The sequence below is a fragment of the Acomys russatus genome, chromosome 3, assembly GCF_903995435.1.
Source record: "Acomys russatus chromosome 3, mAcoRus1.1, whole genome shotgun sequence".
NCBI classification, from domain to species: Eukaryota; Metazoa; Chordata; class Mammalia; order Rodentia; family Muridae; genus Acomys; species Acomys russatus.
This window is the reverse complement of record NC_067139.1, coordinates 34,941,083-34,959,200: the sequence shown is the minus strand read 5'-3', so window position 1 is coordinate 34,959,200 and position 18,118 is coordinate 34,941,083. Positions and strand designations below refer to the sequence as shown.

The 18,118-nt window shown below is 49.6% G+C and overlaps 1 protein-coding gene across 2 annotated transcripts in view; it reads right to left on the bottom strand.

Annotated features, from left to right (window-relative positions):
- Syk (spleen associated tyrosine kinase) overlaps positions 1-18,118 on the bottom strand; it is a 52,537-nt gene that overhangs the window by 27,469 nt on the left and 6,950 nt on the right. The window contains exons 2-3 of one of the 2 annotated variants that reach the window (XM_051171291.1): positions 11,143-11,277; positions 10,105-10,265 (exon numbers count right to left, since the gene is read on the bottom strand). In XM_051171291.1, coding sequence (XP_051027248.1) covers positions 10,105-10,187 — 83 coding nt within the window. In that variant the 5' untranslated portion in view covers positions 10,188-10,265; positions 11,143-11,277. Of the gene's footprint in view, positions 1-10,104; positions 10,266-11,142; positions 11,578-18,118 lie in introns of those variants that run through there. The other variant, XM_051171282.1, reaches the window with a different exon arrangement.

Below are 18,118 nucleotides of genomic sequence, written 5' to 3'. Positions count from 1 at the left end.
GGTGTTACTCTTGCCAGAAGGGCTTAACCCTCTGCTTCTCCACTCTTGTGTGCTCTCCAGGGCAAGAGAAGGTGTGGGTGGTGGTAAGGCCAGGGCCTGGGAGTTGATGAGACACCACAGGTCGCCTCTCTCTGACTCTAGGGAGATGTTCTGCATCTGCTATGGAAAGAACAGAGCAGTAGGTACACTGCAGCCCACAGGCTAGTCAGCCTCTGTGGCTATTGTCCAGAGGCATCTCTGGTGGGGTGTCAGAGTCTAGAGGGGAGGAAGGATCCTGAATTGGCAGGGGGAGAGGGGAGGGAAGGGGAGGAGAGGAAAACGATCCTCTCTCTGAGCTGAAAGTGAATAGTAGCTTTTCCAGGAGGGCTAAGGAAAGAGGGAGGTGGGAATTGAGGAGAAAGTCGCATCTCATACAGAAACACTGGGCCTGCCAACACCTTGAACTGGCAACACATAGGCACACTGCGTGTCCTCTGTGCAGACCCCGAAAGCAAGATCAGTCCCTAAAACAAACCAGATTTGGGGCATGCCAAGTATGTGTTCCCCACACGTGCATCATCTGGAACACTTTTTCACAAATGTCTTTCCCTGCATTGTGGAGGTGATAGAGTAGGTAACATGCTCACCTTGCAACCACGATGACCTGAGTTCAATCCCTATTAAAGCAAACAACAGCAACCAAGTGTAAGGGTTTGTGTTTGTAATCCCTCAGCTGGGGAGGCAGAGACAGGCGGATCTCTGGGATTTGCCGGGTAGCCAGCCTAGCATAACTAGCAAGCTCCAGGTCCGAGTGAGAGACCCTGTCTCAACAACTAGGCGGAAGCTCCTGAGGAAATCCTCCTGAGGCTTACTCACACACACACACGAAATGCATCTTTCTCTTTGTCCCTCTGATCCTCGTCTTTTTGTGGCTCCTCTTCCAGCTTCCCGGGCCCTCTGAGCAGCATCAATGACCTAATACTGACGTCAGTCCATGGCTGTCTTTGAATCTTTCCTTCAGCCTGGCTATGATGCTGTTGCTGATGAGCCTGGCAGCAAAGCCACACAGATCAAATGAAACGACCTGCTTTGATCCACCATGGCAGGGTGGGAACACGGTCATAAACCTGGCATTCACAGTGGCACAGGAGGCTCACAACAGCCACTGTGTCATTCATTAATGACCAAAGAAAAGGGTTTCTTTTATGCCCACGAAGTAATTTTGAAGTGTATGTGGAGAACACGAAGGGAGCTGAAGCGGGGGGAGGCAGAACTGTTTGGCAAATAAAAGCAGAAGCATGGGCTTGCATTGGGGAAGTCAGTCAGTAAAGTGCTGGCTGAGCAAGCATGGGAGACCATGTCTTAAGGGACGATGTGGATGGTTCCTGTGAAGTGAATGTAAGCTTGACCTCTGGCCTCTATATGAACTCTCATGTGCACCTGAATGCATGTACATGCATGCACAGACACACACACACACACACACAGTGGGGGTTGAGGTCAAACACCTCTGCCAGCACTGCAGTGGGCAGAAACTGACTTTCAGGCCAGCAGTAACCGCTTAAACCCTGGAGGAAAGCATTCCCAGCAGGGAGTACACAGCCTCCTCATAAACACAAGCTCAAAAAGAGCACTCTAAATGTAAGCAAACAGGAGTTAAAAGAAGAAGGAGCATCCAATAAGAGAGACAGGAGGAATGGAGGATTATATACCAGGGCATGCTCAGTACTAAAACCACATGGTTCAGACTATAAACGAGCTCTGCAAGGAACATTCAGAGAAATAAATTTTAGAACCATAAAAATTACCAAGCAATGACTCCTAAAAATGTCAAGAAACAATATTGAAAGAGAAAAAAACCTCTACTTCAAATATAATTTCCAGACATTGAATAAGTAACTTCAAAAATTAATGAGTAAGTAAAACAACAGCTTGGCCAGAGATTGAGCAAAAGTTAGTGACAAGAAACATGGTGACAGGACCCATGTGACACAGGAGAGGCAGTGGACAGGCTGGGGAAGCCACAGTGAGGGGGCCCGGCACGCTTCCTCTCAAGGAAGGACTGGCTTATGCATGGGGAAGGGCAGAGTATGGACAAGGGGGAAGTAGACACTCTTCAGGGTTGATCGGAAAGACCCACGGATGTGGGAAATGCGGGTCTACAACCACCTACTCAGCCCTGAACACAAGACCCAGATCATCACCAGCAGACAGTTTATCTACAAGGACTCCCCAGGACTGCCAGTAGATGCCTGATACTGCAGAGAAGTGGACTAAGCACCCTACTAAGTGCCCTACTAAGCATAGCTTCCTTCAGCAGCAGCAGCATCTTTCCTCTAGAGATATTATTAAGTAAAACAAGGGCTTTAACATAGTGGCCACAGCTTGGCAGGAACCAATAACCGTGATGACTGCACTGTTACTGGTGAGTGGATAGCATATACAGGGTGGACACACATGAAAAAGATGAGCTGCCTTAGGACATAGAATTTTCACCTGGTGCCACATGAGATGGGGCAGGGTAACACAAGAGGCAGTCATGCTGCTCAGAGTGAGCACAGTTACGACTTATGAATTGTTTCTGGAAATTTCCATCTAGCAATTGCAGACTTAGCTCATGACAGCTAACTGAAACCTGGACCATGAAGCCATGGATAAAAGGGGCGATGGTAGTCCCTTCATCTTATTACTAAATAAAAAGGGGCTCAGACACGAAATGAGGCCTCAGGAGTATGTCTGCACCGTGGAGCTCACGGTGGCAGGAGAATGGTCTCATTACCTAAGTTGCTCACTGTTCTCTCAAGTTTCCCTCAGTAAAAGCAGATGTAAGGTTCACCCATTTCATTTTTCTCCAACTTAAAATCTTTTTTTTTTCATAAAGATTTATTTTTTATTATAGTTGCTTACGTGTACACGTGTCTGTGTGTGAGAGTGAGTGCCACATGGATGACAGTGGCCTCAGAGGCTAGAGAAGGGCTCCAGATCCCCCACAGTTGAAGTTTCAGGAGGCTGTGAGCTGCTGTGTGTACTAAGGACCAAATCTGGTCCTCTGGAAGAGCGGCAAGAGCTCATAGCCACTGAGCCATCTGCCCAGTGTCTATTTTCCTTTTTAACACGCAGTTAAGTTTTGCCTTGCAAGCTTGGTAGTCCACTTGGGTAGTTCACTTTCTAGTAGCTTGTCAAGGAGACAGGGCTCTGAGGGCTCTGTACCCCTGGGTGAATGCTCCATCACGAAGCTCCTCCTTAGCCCCTCTAGCAGGTCTCTCAGGCATTCTCATACAGTTGAAGGGTCACTCTACCTCACCAGACAAATACTGCAGCACTTGGGTTGGCTGGAGGAGTATCTCCCCACATATGGTAACAGACCTATGAAAACCTCAAATGATGGCCGCTCTTCAAGCAGCCAAGGCATCAGGCCTCTGCAGAGACCCAGGCAAGGCCACCAGACCACTACAACCACCACCGGCAGCATTTGAGAACCTAGAAATGTGAACTGCCAAGTGGCCAACTAAACCCAGGGAACTAACAGCTCAAGGGCTGGGGACCCTCCAAGCATACTTTGCCCATCCCTCAGTGACACATAGGTCTGTGTGCACACGTGTATGCACACACACATTCGCACACAAAGAGGCACTCGTATGTCTGAGAGATACTTCCAGGCTTCACCCCTTTGTGTACACACTCTGCTCTGAATACAGGGAGTAAGGTCTTCTTTGGGGCTTCATTTAACCGCAGTACTAAAGAACTGTGTGAGAGAGGGACACATGTAGGGGTCCTGCTTGATCATGCACAATGGAAAAGACCACAGCAAAGTGCCAAAGGCCATCCTGACTCCAAGTGACAGGGTTGATCTTGAACTCCCGAGCCAGCTCAGCCCACAGCGCACATCTCTCATCTTCAGTGTCCACATGGGTGCCTCAAAATCCCCTGGGGTTCCTCTCTGAAATCTCTCAGCCCCGCCCCCACCTCATTCTCACATCTGTCCGTCACTCAGGCATTCCACGAACAGCATTCTTCTTGCTCCCTGGAAACATCTTTTGACGGTTCCACCTCAGAGCTGGGTGTCTAGCTCTCCTTCCCAGGGGGCCCTCAGAGCGCCCCCTCCCAGCAAGTGATCACGAGACAATAGTGGGACCATCTCTTCTCCCACCCAGCCAATGTACTGTCACTTGGGGCCACTCTTTGATTCATGGTGTATGGCTCTGCTGGGACCTCCTCGCTTGGCTTCACGTCCTCTCCCACGGTGATGCCAACCTGGGATTCACCATAATGCCGGAACCACTCATTTGCCGTGGCTGTAATGGCCTGTTCTTGGAGGACACTCTCCCTGGAACTGTAGGTGCCTTGCTGAACTTCCTACGTCTCCTGCTGGAGTCCAGGCCTTCACAGTTCACTTCCCTAATTCCACTATTCTACTGTCCCCTCTGCTAGGCAGGACCTCAACCCCAGATGCCAGTAGAGATCACCGCTGAGCACTACCACTGCACCATAGAATGATCTTCCAAGCTCTCTAACTGGGACGGCCTGGTTGGCCCTACAATCCTTCCTCCTACTCGCCTGCTTCCCCTGCCTCCTCCTGCTTCCCTTCCCACTTTCCCTCCTCCCGACCGGGGAGTAGTCCTTTCTCCCTCTCAAAATGTCACATGGTCAGCTATATCACAGGAGCTTCTTATCTGGTCTGGCCACCTCCCTTCCCACAGCTGGTCACACACAACATGTTCTGGCCACACTAGGTCCCTAGAGCTCTGCAGTTACTCCTTCTGCTGGGAAACTCCCTTTCTCAGCGAACCTCCTCTTTCTCCGCTCTGAGAGTTCCTTGCACTGAGGCACTGTTGTCCAGGCTCAGATTACAGCGGTTTGTGATAAGAGCCCAGTCCCTGTTCCCAAGGCACCCAGAATGAGTGAAAATGATGAGGAGTAAACATGCAAAGGAACAGCAGCCATAGCACATGTCATTATACTAGTAGACAACGGGGCTAGAGAGATGGTTCCCGCAAAGTGTGCAGTACACAGGCACGAAGCCGTTAGTTCAATCCCCAGAGCCCACATCAAAGAACCAGTTGGAATGGTGTGTACTTGCAGTCCAGGGACTGGGGAGGCAGAAACAGGGATGCTCTGGGCTTGCTGGCCAGCCAGTCTAGCAGAATCAGTGGGCTCCAGATTCAGCGAGAGACCCCATCCCAAAACATAAGGTGAAGAGCAATAGATTCTGAGAGTTGACTTCTGAGCCCCTCCCTACGTATGCAAACATACTCATGAATATGTACATAGGCAGACACATACTTTATGAGACACCACGGCAGAGAGTGGCATGTTTTCATGTCACATGTAGCATGTGGACCTGAATGACATCATCCCCAACATAGAAAGCACAATGAGGAGGGGAGGGGAGCCCTGTGTGCGTGGTCACAGAACCCCAGCTCCCACCACGCTGGCTGCCTACTACAGATCTAGTTAGACACGTGACTCGTGACTCTCTTGTTGAATGAACAACCGTTTCCGTGCTTTTTTTTTGGTTTTGCACAACATATGTCCAAGGTCAGAAAATAGGAACTGTGGCTCAAACAGCAGTTTAGTGACTTCCTGCCTCGATGACTCGACAAATATGAAATTGACGGCTCTTGGGAACACAACGGTAGCCTGCTGCCTCCACAGCTGCCCTGGGGACTCCTATATTTTGTGCAGTTCTGTCAGCAGCTCCTGCGGACTCCGGCTGAAGGCCTGATGATTTTGTTCACTCATGAATTCCTTCATGTAAAGGGAAGTGGAGCTGCAGGATGTGGTGATGGTGGTCTCACCTGTCACAGTGGCATCCCACGTGTAGGAAGTATACACCAGGTGGCATTCAGCTCCTAGGGCAGTGTGGCCATCCCTGAGCTCCATCACAGAGCAGATGGCTGGCAGGAAACAGTGTGAGGGGCAGGTGGCTGTCACTTTCTTTAGTGTAGAGAGAGCCTCCTCACCTTGCTCAAACGTTGTGTGCATGAGCACAGACCCTTGCAGAACTGACTTTGGCAGCCCCGGTGGCCATGAGCATGCTGGGAGCTCTGTGCCTCTGTATGGAGGTTCTACCTATGTTTGACTGGGAGGGGTGGGATTATGCTGAATATAGCAAATGACAGGAGACTTACTCCTTAGGAAAATATGAACAAAAAGAAATCTGCTGGAAAAGAGAGGGGACTAGGAGGAAGCCAACAGTTGCCTTAGACCCCTGGCTGTTCCAGGCAGGCTCGGTGTTCCTGGGTGAGGTGGCCCCTCTGAGGACAGTCAGCTGTAAATGTAATCCAGTTTTGGCTTTAAAAATTCTACACCGTGGATGGTCATTGGAAGTAAGGGACATTTTACAAAATGAACTGTAAGAGGGCTAGTTTGGGGTTATTCAATCAAGTCCAGGGTCTCCCTCAATTTTGGCTCACTGTCCCGGGAGAACGGGACTATGGGTTGGCAGCCAGGGCTGGCTTCCAAGAGTTCTCTGGAGCTTTTAACTCAGTTTCCCATAACATGTGACTACTTGTTATTCACATAACAAATGGAAGGAAGATGCAGCTGGGCTGGGGCAACCTGGACTCACTTGGAAGGCTCATCTTGTCTTGTAGGGCAGACTCTGCCCCATCCAGATACAGGGAGGGTTGGGGCACAGGCGGTACCACTGGCCAACTTCCCACAGTCTACATGCCTTGCTCATACATCCAGATGAAAGAAAAGAGTGGAAAACACAAGGCCGACAAAGCTGAGCTTACTAGGTTCTCTAAGAAGTCAGGCAGCCACAAGGCAGTGACCGAGAGAAGCCACTCGATTCCCCAGTCAGGAGAATGCCGTGATGCTAACGATGGAGAAATCATATAGAAGCCACAGAGAGAAAACCCAGACCCATGCTGATCACACACACTGGGCTGTGAGATTGCATGCATCTTTATTTATTCCTCAAGGCAGTGATGCAGAGCCAGGGATGTAGCCAAGCGTGTAGATCACTTGCCTGGAGTGCATGAAACCCTGGGTTCAATCCCCAGTGCTGCAGAAACTAGGGCTGATGGACCACACTGAGGAGGCAGAGGCAGGAGGATCATAAGCTCAAGGTGGGAGAAGTGAGGGGGAGGGAGAGGGAGGCAGTACCTTGGAGTTAGATACTAAAACAGACCTGATGGTAGGGTGTGCGGAAGGGTCTCACAGTCTCCATGTGTGACCTCTGCTTTTGACTACCTGAAGTAAGGCCTTAGCTGAAGTACTCTCTCCACTTCTCCACGCATGAGCAAGCCCTGCAGGTGTAGCGGGAGCCTGGGAAGGAGTGGAGCTGGAGTGTCCACAACATAAGCAGGGGTGCGGGGGCAGTGTCTGAGAGGTTTGTGTCTACAAGGGGACTTTAGGTGACTGCAACATAAAGCAAAGGAATGACCCACTCCCAAAGGGATCGTGAGCATACTGTGGAAACAGACACCCTGGTCCCTGGTCCATGAGGCCTTTGCATCCTTTGAGCTCTGATAGCAGTTGATGTGGACACACACCAGCTTTGAGAATGCCCCGCGATAAACAGCAAGGCCCAGTGTTGGGGTGGATGTGGCATGAAGAGGCATGGGACGCCTGTGCAGCTGACTCGACAGGTTGCTGGAGGCCCTCCCGCAGGGGAGTAGGAGATGGGTTATACATGTCCCCGGGAAGGAAGCAGGAGTACAGACCATGCTGCCACAGCTGTTCCCCAAAGAGCTTGAGAACAAAGGCTCCGGCCAGCAGGAGGGCAGCAGCCTTTTGGAGGGGTCAGTGTACCTTCTGGGTGCTCCACATGTCACGATGCCACCTGCCGCCCTGGGGTATTTGTGCCGGAAACTATTGCTCAAAAATGGAGTGTTGACGGACCTTAGGAAAATTTTCTGCTAGGCATCTACACAAGGAGACACTCTTCCTTCTCCTACAGTCTTACGTGACAGGCCTCTGTCCCATGGAACATCACATTCTAGCCACTAGTGTCCACTGCATTGGGCTACTCTGTTCTTTCTTTAATAAATGACTAAGATAATCTAAAGATAATTCTCACTTTACTACTAATTTTTTTTTTATATCTGTCAGTGCTTTGCCTAAACATGTCTGTGCACCAAAGTCATGCCTGGCTCATGAAGGGGCCAGAAGGGGGTGGTGAATCCCCTGGAAGTGGGATTACAGACAGCTGTGAGTTACCATGTGGGTGCTGGGAACTGAACCCAGTTCATTGGGAAGAGCAGGCAGTGATTTTAGCCACTGAGCCATCTCCTCAGCCCCTAACATACTTAAAAAAAAAAAAAAAAAAAAAAAAATATATATATATATATATATATATATATATATATATATATATATATATATATATATATATATATCAGAAGTAAGAGGAAAACTCTAGCTAGCTGCAAATGCAGAGAAACACTTGGATTTCTAGGAAGACAGCCTGCTGCTGATCAGTGTGCCTGACCATGAGGCTACAGCTTCACTGGAAGGAACGGGCTGGTGGTTCTTCAGAGTCCCAGCAGGCCTCTGTGTAGGCACTCTGAGCAACAACAAATACAGGCATTCCCATAGCACCACCTTGGCGGATACATCTTTAGAAGGAAAAGGCTTACCCACCCAAGGACAGCTCCTGGCCTTCCTAGACCACAGACTCTGCCCAGCTTTACCACTGCTCCAAGATTTTCTGAGTTTAGGCTCACACTGACCCACTGCAGATGCCCAGGCCTGGAAACCAGGATACAAGCCTTCACATTACTGAGCTGCCCAGACTGAAGCTCACAGACCCACTTGTGTTCAGACTGCTAGACTCAGGTCCAGTGTGTGCTGTTCCCAAGGGTTTGCTCCTGAATGCCTGCATTAGCACTCACTTCCAAGCACAAGCACAATTCAAGACCAACATCTGGGGGCAGATCTGAGTAAACAACCTGCACCCTTTTACTCTTGTTCTGTCACCACACTGTGTGCCCCCCATCTGTCATTTGAAGCAGAATTAAGGTTGAGGACCTCTACTCTGAAAGCACTAAAAATATTGTGGGGAAAATCGCCTTGATGCTAGGGATCTGGGACAGTGAATCAGTTGGTAAAATGCGTGCAGCACAAGCATGGAGCCCTAAGCTCATCCTAATGGCCCATGTAAAAATCTGGATTTGGCAGTGAGTGCCCATAATCTCAGCACTGGAGAGGTATAGACAGGTGGATTTCTGGGGGCAGCAAGTCAGCAAGCTCCAGGTTCAGTGAAAGACCTTGTCTCAAGACACACAGTGGAAGGGAGAGGCAGCGAGCTAACCTCTCTGGGTAAAAAGGTGGTTGCCACTCAAGCCTAGTGACCAATGAAAGGTGGAAGGAAGAACTCACCCCATGACAGTTGTCCTCTGATCTCTGCACATGCACCGTGGCACATGTACTCCCCCCACCAGCATGCACACACACAGTAGTAAAGAAGAAAGAGACATTAAGATAAATGTGGTGCAAAGGTTAAGACACCTGATCTCAGCCGGGAATGGTGGCACATGCCTTTAATCCTGGCACTCAGGATGCAGAAGCAGGCAGAGCTCTGTGAGTTCAAGGCCAGTCTGGTCTACAAAGCAAGCCCAGGACAGCCAGGGCTACAATGTCTCAAAGATAAAAAAATAAAAGAAAAGAAAAAGAAAAGAAAAGAAAGAAAGAAAGAAAACAAAACCAAACAAAAACATCTGATGTCCTCCTCTGACCTCCACAAGCATGTGCACACACATGTGCATGCATGAGCAGGAAAACCTACACACACAAGAAAGTACCTAGAGAGTATGAGCATAAAGTGTTCCTGAAAGGTAAATGAATTTCTAGTGCAGGCTCGGATGAGATCTCAGGACATCTCATTACATATGTGCAAGTATCCCCCATCAGAAAACATCCCCAGCCCAAAGCACTGCTGGTCCCACCAAGTTGGATAACAAACTAAACAGCATTTTTTCTTAGGCACCATGTCACACTTCATGGTCAGACTAGACAAAACAAGTTCTGGGTCACAAGGGACACCAAGTCCCATTGTTGATAGATGGGGATGTGTGACACCTCCCTGAGGCCACCTGGGTTCTATGAATGGGGAAGCTGTAACCTCTCGGTGAGGGGGCCTAGAAGTAGGAGGTAGGGCGATGGCATGACACTCACAGGAATTTTCCATTGATCTTTGATCCTATGAGCACTGACTGCTCTGATTCATCTCTGGAGATGTTGCCATGGAACCAGGGCATCTTCTCATGGGCAGTGGTGGCGATCAGCTTCTCCAGCTGGGGCTTCTGGCTGATGATGGCTTGCTCCAGAGCCTGGCCCTGCAGTGGGGGCGGGGGGAGGTTAGGGAGAAGTTACACCTGATCTGACCCAGGTCCTATGCAGCAAATCAGGACCAAACTCTGCCCTTCCACTCACCCATCCTTCCCTCATTTAGTCACTAAAATGAGGGAACCAGTAAGATACACATGCAAGTCTTCGTCTTCAAGTGTATAGATAAAGGAATATGTTTTGGAGTGAAGAGATGGACCCTTGAAAAGCCAGACAAGAATTTGAATATGTAGGTCCTATACCAACGGGCTCAGAGAATGCAGCCTTCCAAGACAGCTGTCTACTCAAACTGGGTTCTGTGTGAAAACCTAATCACTTTCTAACAAACAAGAAGCCTTAAGATGTGTGTGAGGTCACGGGTAGCAAGAGCTCAGCAGTAAAAGTGCTTGCTGCTGAGCCTGACCGTCTGGGTTTGGTTCCTGGGACTCAAATGGTGGAAGAGAGACTGACCTTGCAACCTCCACATGCATGTTGCAGACCTGGAAACAGACAGACAGACAGACAGACAGACAGACAGACAGACAGACACACACACACACACACACACACACACACACACACACACACACACACACACACACACCCACCACCACCACCACCACCACCACCACCACCACCACCACCACCACCAGAGTAAAATGAAAACAGGACCTTCTCACACCTGGAGAAGGGAGGAGGCTAGTGAGGCCTCTCCTTTCAGCACATGCCCAGATGGAGCGGGAACAAAGGCAGCGAGGGGCGTGGCCATGCAGGCGCCTGGAATGTAGCAGATGCTGGAAAATCCACTTAAACAGCACTGTTGCCCCAGGATTCTGGATGGGTTCACAGGGCTCCGTGGTCTCAGGGAGCAGTGCCCACCAGACTCACCTGAAGGTTCCAGGTCTGTTTCACATATTCCCTGATGAGGTTTTCCTTCAGGTCCTCGAAGGGTCCGGTCTTGGGCTGTACCCCCGGAGGCCGGTTGAAGGGCTTCTTAAGGAGGCAGACGAGGCCATCAGATTCCTGAGAGTGGTAGTGGCAGAGGTCCGCCGGGCTGGCATGGGTCCGGCCACCGGAGATGGCATAGGTGCCATTAAGTTCCCTCTCGATGGTGTAGTGGTGTGCCTTCCTGCTATGTGCCACTGACAAAGCGAAACCACCCAGGTAATTGCGACTCTGGCGTAGTAGGTAGAGCCCATCACTCATGCCTCCCTGCACCAGGTAGTCTTCAGCCTCTTCCCGGGTGATGTTGCCAAAAAAGTAAGGCAGGTGGTTGGCACTGTCTGCCGCACTGCCCGCCATGTCTAGGCCCCTTCAGAATTCCTGGAGTTATGTGGAGAAGTACCTGGGGAGAGCAAAGATGAGAGCGGCACCATGAGGAACCCAAACAGTAAGGGACACCGGCTAAGCCCTCCAGAAGCTTCCCCACAGGGACACAAGCCTCTCTAAGGGATTGGACACACTGCTCTATTTGGTGCACAGCCCTTTCTGTTACCTAATTTCCAGTTTCCCAGTACACACCCTGTGGTTAGTTAACCAAATCCATGGCCTTTGGCAAAGGTGATCCCCGTTCACTAGTATTTTGTCCTGGTAGAAAAAGAAAGGAATTCTAAGAAGATACACAGAAAAAGAGAAGCACACAGTAGTCTTTTGACACGGTGCTCAAGGGCATACCCTGAGTGTGGACAGTGGAACACAGGGCAGAACCAGCAAGAACTCAAAGCTCTAGGTGGCCTCAGGCATCCCGGACCACACTAAGAAAAACTATAACCCCACTCAGTCTCTTGGGTCTTACGTTGCCCACGCTGACCTTGAATTCAGTATGTAGCCAAGGATGACCTTCAGGTTCTGATCCTCCTGCCTCCACCTCCCAGTCTGAGATCAGAGGCATGACCTAGCACATGTGGTTTATATGATGTTGAGGTGTAGCCAAGGGCTCCGCACATGCTGGGAAAGCACTCTATCACTGAGCTACAGCCTAAGCCCATGGAACCTACTTTGTGTAGGCAAGTGCTGTAGACACACCTCAGAGAGCATGGCCATCGCTCATCGCCACAGGCTTTCCCACCTCCCGCCTGGGGCAGAAAGAGCAGCAAATGGCTCCCTGAGTTATAAATAGTGACATCTACCCAGAGTCCCCTCTCTGGTGGCCTTGGGTGTGACTAAGAGACACATCCAGGCACTTGACTGGTTCAGTGCCCCCCCACCCCACCCCACTGCCACTGCATAGCAGATAAGCAGTCAGTCATTGGAGGTGAGTGAAGAGCTGGAAATAGGAAGACACTGCCTCTGAGGAACACAGCAGAAGAGACACAAACGCTCAGATCCATTTGTCAATGAAAAAAAAAAAAAAAAGATGCACAGGACCATCCAGAGTGCTCAAAGGGTGTTTAAATAAAAAGTGCTGGCCGTCTGAGAAAAAATAGACAAAGGGGTTCCTTTCCTCTGCAGAGAACACTTCCCTCTCAGCGTTCCCAAACTACCTTCTCTGCCCACAACCTGCTGCAAACACACATCTCACACATACCACGTGTATGTACTACACGTCACACACACACACAATATATACCACACATCACAAACCACATGATACATATCACATGAACACATATCACATACCACTGGTACATATCACATGAACACATATCACATACCACTGGTACATATCACATGAACACATATCACATACCACTGGCACACACACCACACATACATAACATATAGCACATGTCTCACTTACCACAGCCAGCTCATGCACCTACCATACACAAGCTCACCTCACAATCACACTTAGCCCAGCATACACACATACCACACACATACACAGCACAGCGTGAGCACATATAGACACACACACTCACGTCACATGGAGTTATAGTCTCTGAAGTCATCCTCTGTGTGGCCGCACACGCCAAAGATGCCATGTGGGCACAGGTGACAGTGTCCTGACACTATACCCTGAGGCAGCCCCACAGTTCCATAGGGTTTTTCCTAACATTTGACTATTATCAAATGTCCTTTGTCGGACCAGTTTCTAAGACTTCATCTCAGCCCTGACACAGTGACAGGCAAGCTTTCTCTTCTTAGCCCATCCACCCTGTCACATCCTTCTCTTTGCCAAATCCTCCCACTGCTCCCCACCCCATCTCACCCTCCACTGCTGGCACTCCTCAGCTTTTCTGTATTGCACCCTCTAGGGACCTTTGATAATCCCAGGGGCCTCAGGCACTACAGTTCCTGCCACCCCAATGACACGTGCTGGTTCCTCTCATGCTGTCCATGCTGCCCTGTGCAGACAGGTGCTGAGATTCCCAATGAAGAGCCTAAGCAATGTAGAATGTTCCAGAGTTCTGTAGTCTCTCAGTCACTGTTTCCAAGCCACCCTGTGTCCATGACCTCTGCCTGCTGTCCCTGCCTCACCTCATGCCTGTGCCCTTCACCTGTCATCTCCCACTCCTCACCTCTGTGGGATGCTCGCTGTCTCTCCCTCTCCTGTGGTCCAGATACTCCCTCTAGCCCACCTGCTCTTCCTGATGGGAGCCTTAAGTCCAGCGTGCTGGACATCACCACAGTGCCACTGAGCCCCTCTGCCTTGTCCTTACCCTCACACTCTTTTCCAGGGGCCATGTTGTCCCTTCCCCTACCACTCTCAGGCCTCCCTCAGCCACCAAAAACCACACTGGCCGAGCGGCCACTCTGGGGCTGCTCCTGTCCCTACATGCCCTTGTGTCCTCTTGACTCTCTTTGTGGAGCTTTACTTCCCTAGTAGCTCCAACTAAAACAACCACGTTCAAATGCTTCATGAGCTGCCTGGACGTTAACCACATTCTTTAACTCATTAGTTTGTTGCTAATGTGGACAGCAGCTGGTGCTTTTTTCTGCTTCCCTGTAGAACAGGGCTGGGTGTGCTGGGGGCCAGGGCCAGGGGTTTTATGGACAGGGACACACTAGGTGTTCCTTGGGTCTTGCTATTTGCTAAGTAGTCAACTTACTGCTCATTTGTTTACTGTTTTTGTGTACATGCATGTATGTGGTATATGCTAGTACTTGAGCTGTGGACACACAGAGAACAGAAGATGACGGCAGGCATCCTGCTCTATCACTTTCCACCATTCTCTCTTGAGGCATGGTCTCTCTGTCTATCACTGAGCCTGGAGCTCATTTTTTTTTTTTTTTTTTTTTTTTTTTTTTTTTTTGCCTAGGCTGGTGGACAACAAGCCCCTAGGATCCCTCCTCCTTCTCCATCACACAGCTCTAGGGTTAAAAATGTGTGCAAAAATTAAATGACACCTGGTTTCCTACATGGGTCCCAGGGATTTGAACTCAGGACCTCATGCTTGTGTAGCAAGAACCCTTACCTGCTGAGTCATCTCCCCAGTGCATCATTCACTTGTAACTGACTTATAATGTGGCAAGTTGATGCCTTGATCTGTTTACAGAGGCAGATGATTGAATGTGTTTCTCAAATAGTCATCACTTTAATAGCCTTTTTTACTCTTGTAGTGAGAATCTTCAGAATCCTTCCTTTTCAGTTATTTTGAAATATGCAGCATATTATAGCTGACCCAGTTCTGGGAGCTCGATGTAACTCCGTCCCCTCTGGCTAGCCTCTCCCTGTCCCTACCATGGCCCACAGCCTCAGGAATCACGAATTCACATGGTACATTGCAGCCTCCCTCCCCAGCAGGAAGCCCCTTTCAAAGGAAGAAGCTTAGTGTTGGCATTCTCCCTGCCTAGCAGCCCGCTTCATTCTGACCAGCTGGCTTCTGACACCACAGGTAGTGCAGGTGCTGGCTGGAGAGAGCAGGCACCTTGCTGCCCGTGGTTGTGGCAGTTTGGTGCAGAGGCAGCTCCTGGCGTATCCTGGGCTCCAACTTGGAACAGGAATAGCACCAAGTCCCTGACCCACATGTATATCTTTCTAGTGCTGTCACCCTTAGTGCCCTCCTGGGACCTCATCCTGCTATCCCATCATCCTCTTACCCAAGCTGCCGTATAAGATGGCCACCTGCCTTCTGGCCACCAGTCAAGCAAGACTCAGCTCTGTTCTGCAATCATTAGCTTCTGCCTAAGATGTCAAACTCACACATTCAGTTTCTTGCCATGTATGGTGATACACACCTCTGCTTCTAGCACTCGGAAGGAAGAGGTAGCTGTAAGTTGGAGGACAGCTTGGGTTACACAGTGATCTTCAGGCTAGTGGGGACTACAGAGTGAGACTCTATCTAATAAGTAAGTTAAGTAATCAAAAAACAAAAAGCAAACAAACAAAAAACAAATGTGCTAGTTAGTTTTAGCTGTCAATTTGACACAACATGGGGAGTTTCAGTTGAGGAAGCCTTTAGGTAAGGTTGGCCTTTAGGCATCTCTATGGGGATTGTTTTTCTAGTTAATCAAGTTGAGAAGACTCACTCCAAATGTGTGTATCAGCATTTCACCTCCTCGGCCCGAACTCTCTAAGTAACAGAAGCTAGCTGAGTATGAACATCATGCAGGCCAGCAAGTAAGGGTGCGAGCAATTATTCTCTCTGCTCCTGACTGGATGTGAAGCCATAAATTCCTGCCTTCACTTCCCTCACAGTGGTGAGCTGCAACCCGGAATTATATGCCAAATTAACCCTTTTTTCCACTAGGTTTTTTTTTTTTTTTTTTTTTTTGGTCAAAATATTGTATCATGGCAACAGAAATGAGACTAGGACACCAACCAACCAAAGTCCTAAAGGACATTCGACAAAGAGATCCAGTGTTTTGCTTAGTGTTGGCCACACACAGCCTTCGCAGCTCCATAATTCCTGCCTCTTGGAGAGTCAACATTACTTGAGTCATGGGCTCCTCTGGATGCCACGGAACTCATTGTACCTGCCACTGTGGCCGGCATGGCATGTCTGAGCTCTTCTCCTCTGACTGTGGGGAGGGACCGCTGCCAAAGACCATTCCAGCACCCTCCACACCATTGACAACTCTTGTTCTTCCTTCTCAGTTCAATGCTGCCAAGTTTTCTGAGTTTGACATTAACAAGTGTGTGGGGCCGCTTTACAAAAGCGTAGACTCGAGAAAGATTTAAGAAGACCCCCGTCCTGACAAACCACCCACCTCTACTCCTCCTCACTCCACCTGAACCCAGAATGAGCCAGGATAGCTGTACAGGTAGCTCTACAGCAGTGAGGCAGCAGGAGAGCCTGTCAGAAAACTGTCAATCTCTCACTCTCTTGGGGCCTTTTAGGATGTAAGTTACACATGCAAGGCCCTAGTGGTAAGGAAACGTGCGTGCACACGTGCAAGTTCGTGTGGATGCTTGCACACGTAGACATATGGAGGCCACAGGTCAGCTTCAGGTTTTTTTCACTCTCCATCTCATTCTTTTTGAAACAGGTCTCCCACTAAACCTAGAGCTTGCCAGATAGACTAGTCTGGCTGGTTGGCAAGCCCCAAGTTCCTCCCGTCTCTGGCTCTTCGGTGCTTGGACTGCACACACGCATGCGCCACTAAGCTTAGCTGTTTTGCATGGGTGCTGGAGAGTGAACTCAAGCCCCTGTGCTTGCAAAACAAGCTCCTGGCCCACTGAGCTACCGCCCAGACCAAGCAGATAGTTTTTAATATGAAGTGATATTTTAGAGGTTTGTCCTTGGCTGTTTGTCTCCCCCTCCTCAGTTCCATTTTCTCCACAGTCCATCATCACAAGATGACATCCCTTTAAACACATCAGCAGGGCTGTGGGAGGTATGAATGGAACTGTGGCAGCCAGCTCTTGATGTTTCATGGAGGATCATAAAAATAAGTATATGAATATTTGCCCACGGAGGACATTCAGTTGAAGCATTCTTCCTACTTGGCAGTATTTCCAGAGTGCTCACATCTTCCTGATTCTCTCCCACGTGACTTGATGTTGTACAGGCTCCTTTTAAAAAAGCAACAACAACAAGGTTGCTGCCGCTGCCTAGATCTCTTTGGTCTGGGCCAGGGGTTCACAAACATTGCCGCAGCCATCCAGCATCTGTGCTGGGCTCCTTGGAGGATGAGAAGTTTCTCTTCCACATCTGGTTAAGACACCTCTCCACCCTCTATTTACATATGAAGACAGCTGCACTGCCACCCCACCCCCCCCCACCCCACCCACGGATTTCTCCAGAGCCTTTTACAGTATCATCTCAGAGCTGCTCAGCTGCAGCAGTCTTGACAGAGGGGCTGTCTTTAGTTATGTGTGTTTATGGCAGTAGAGACTTCTCTTTCAGTAGATACTATTTGGCAGTACCTTTGCCCTCCACTGTTCCTGAGGCAAAGGTGCCCTGGACTGGAAACCACTAGGTTAGTTACTGTGACACAGATCTGATATGGCCGTCTTTCTGTCTTTGGTTTCACCTACATAGTAAATAACTAAGTATCTAACCCTTTCTTTAGTTGATGATCAGCCTCAACAGTGAGCAGATGTTGTGAAAATTCCGCCCCAGGGGAGACATAAACATCATCTCCCCTTTCCTCATAAGGGCCCCAAAGAATTTTGAGTCCACCACAACTCACCCTAGGGGACCGATGAGTTCCTTAGGCTTAGTTACAGAACATGGTGAGGGGTCCATGGGTAGCAGCTGCATTAGAAGGTCAGTAGCCAGCATGGATGACGGCTTCCCCATGGCTACGCAGCTACAATCCTCATTCTCCAGTCTTCCCAAGCTCACATACTCGGGGCCCCTTCGTGAGACCCTAAGCCATGCGCAACTAGCACACAATTAGGTACAAACAACTGGGAGGGGTGACTGTAGTATCACTTGAGGGTCCAATGACCCCCATCACAGCCCCCTTCTCTGAGGTTGTGTCATAGTCCACAGACTGGGCCCTGCTGGACTCCTGCAAGCAGGAGCAGCTAATC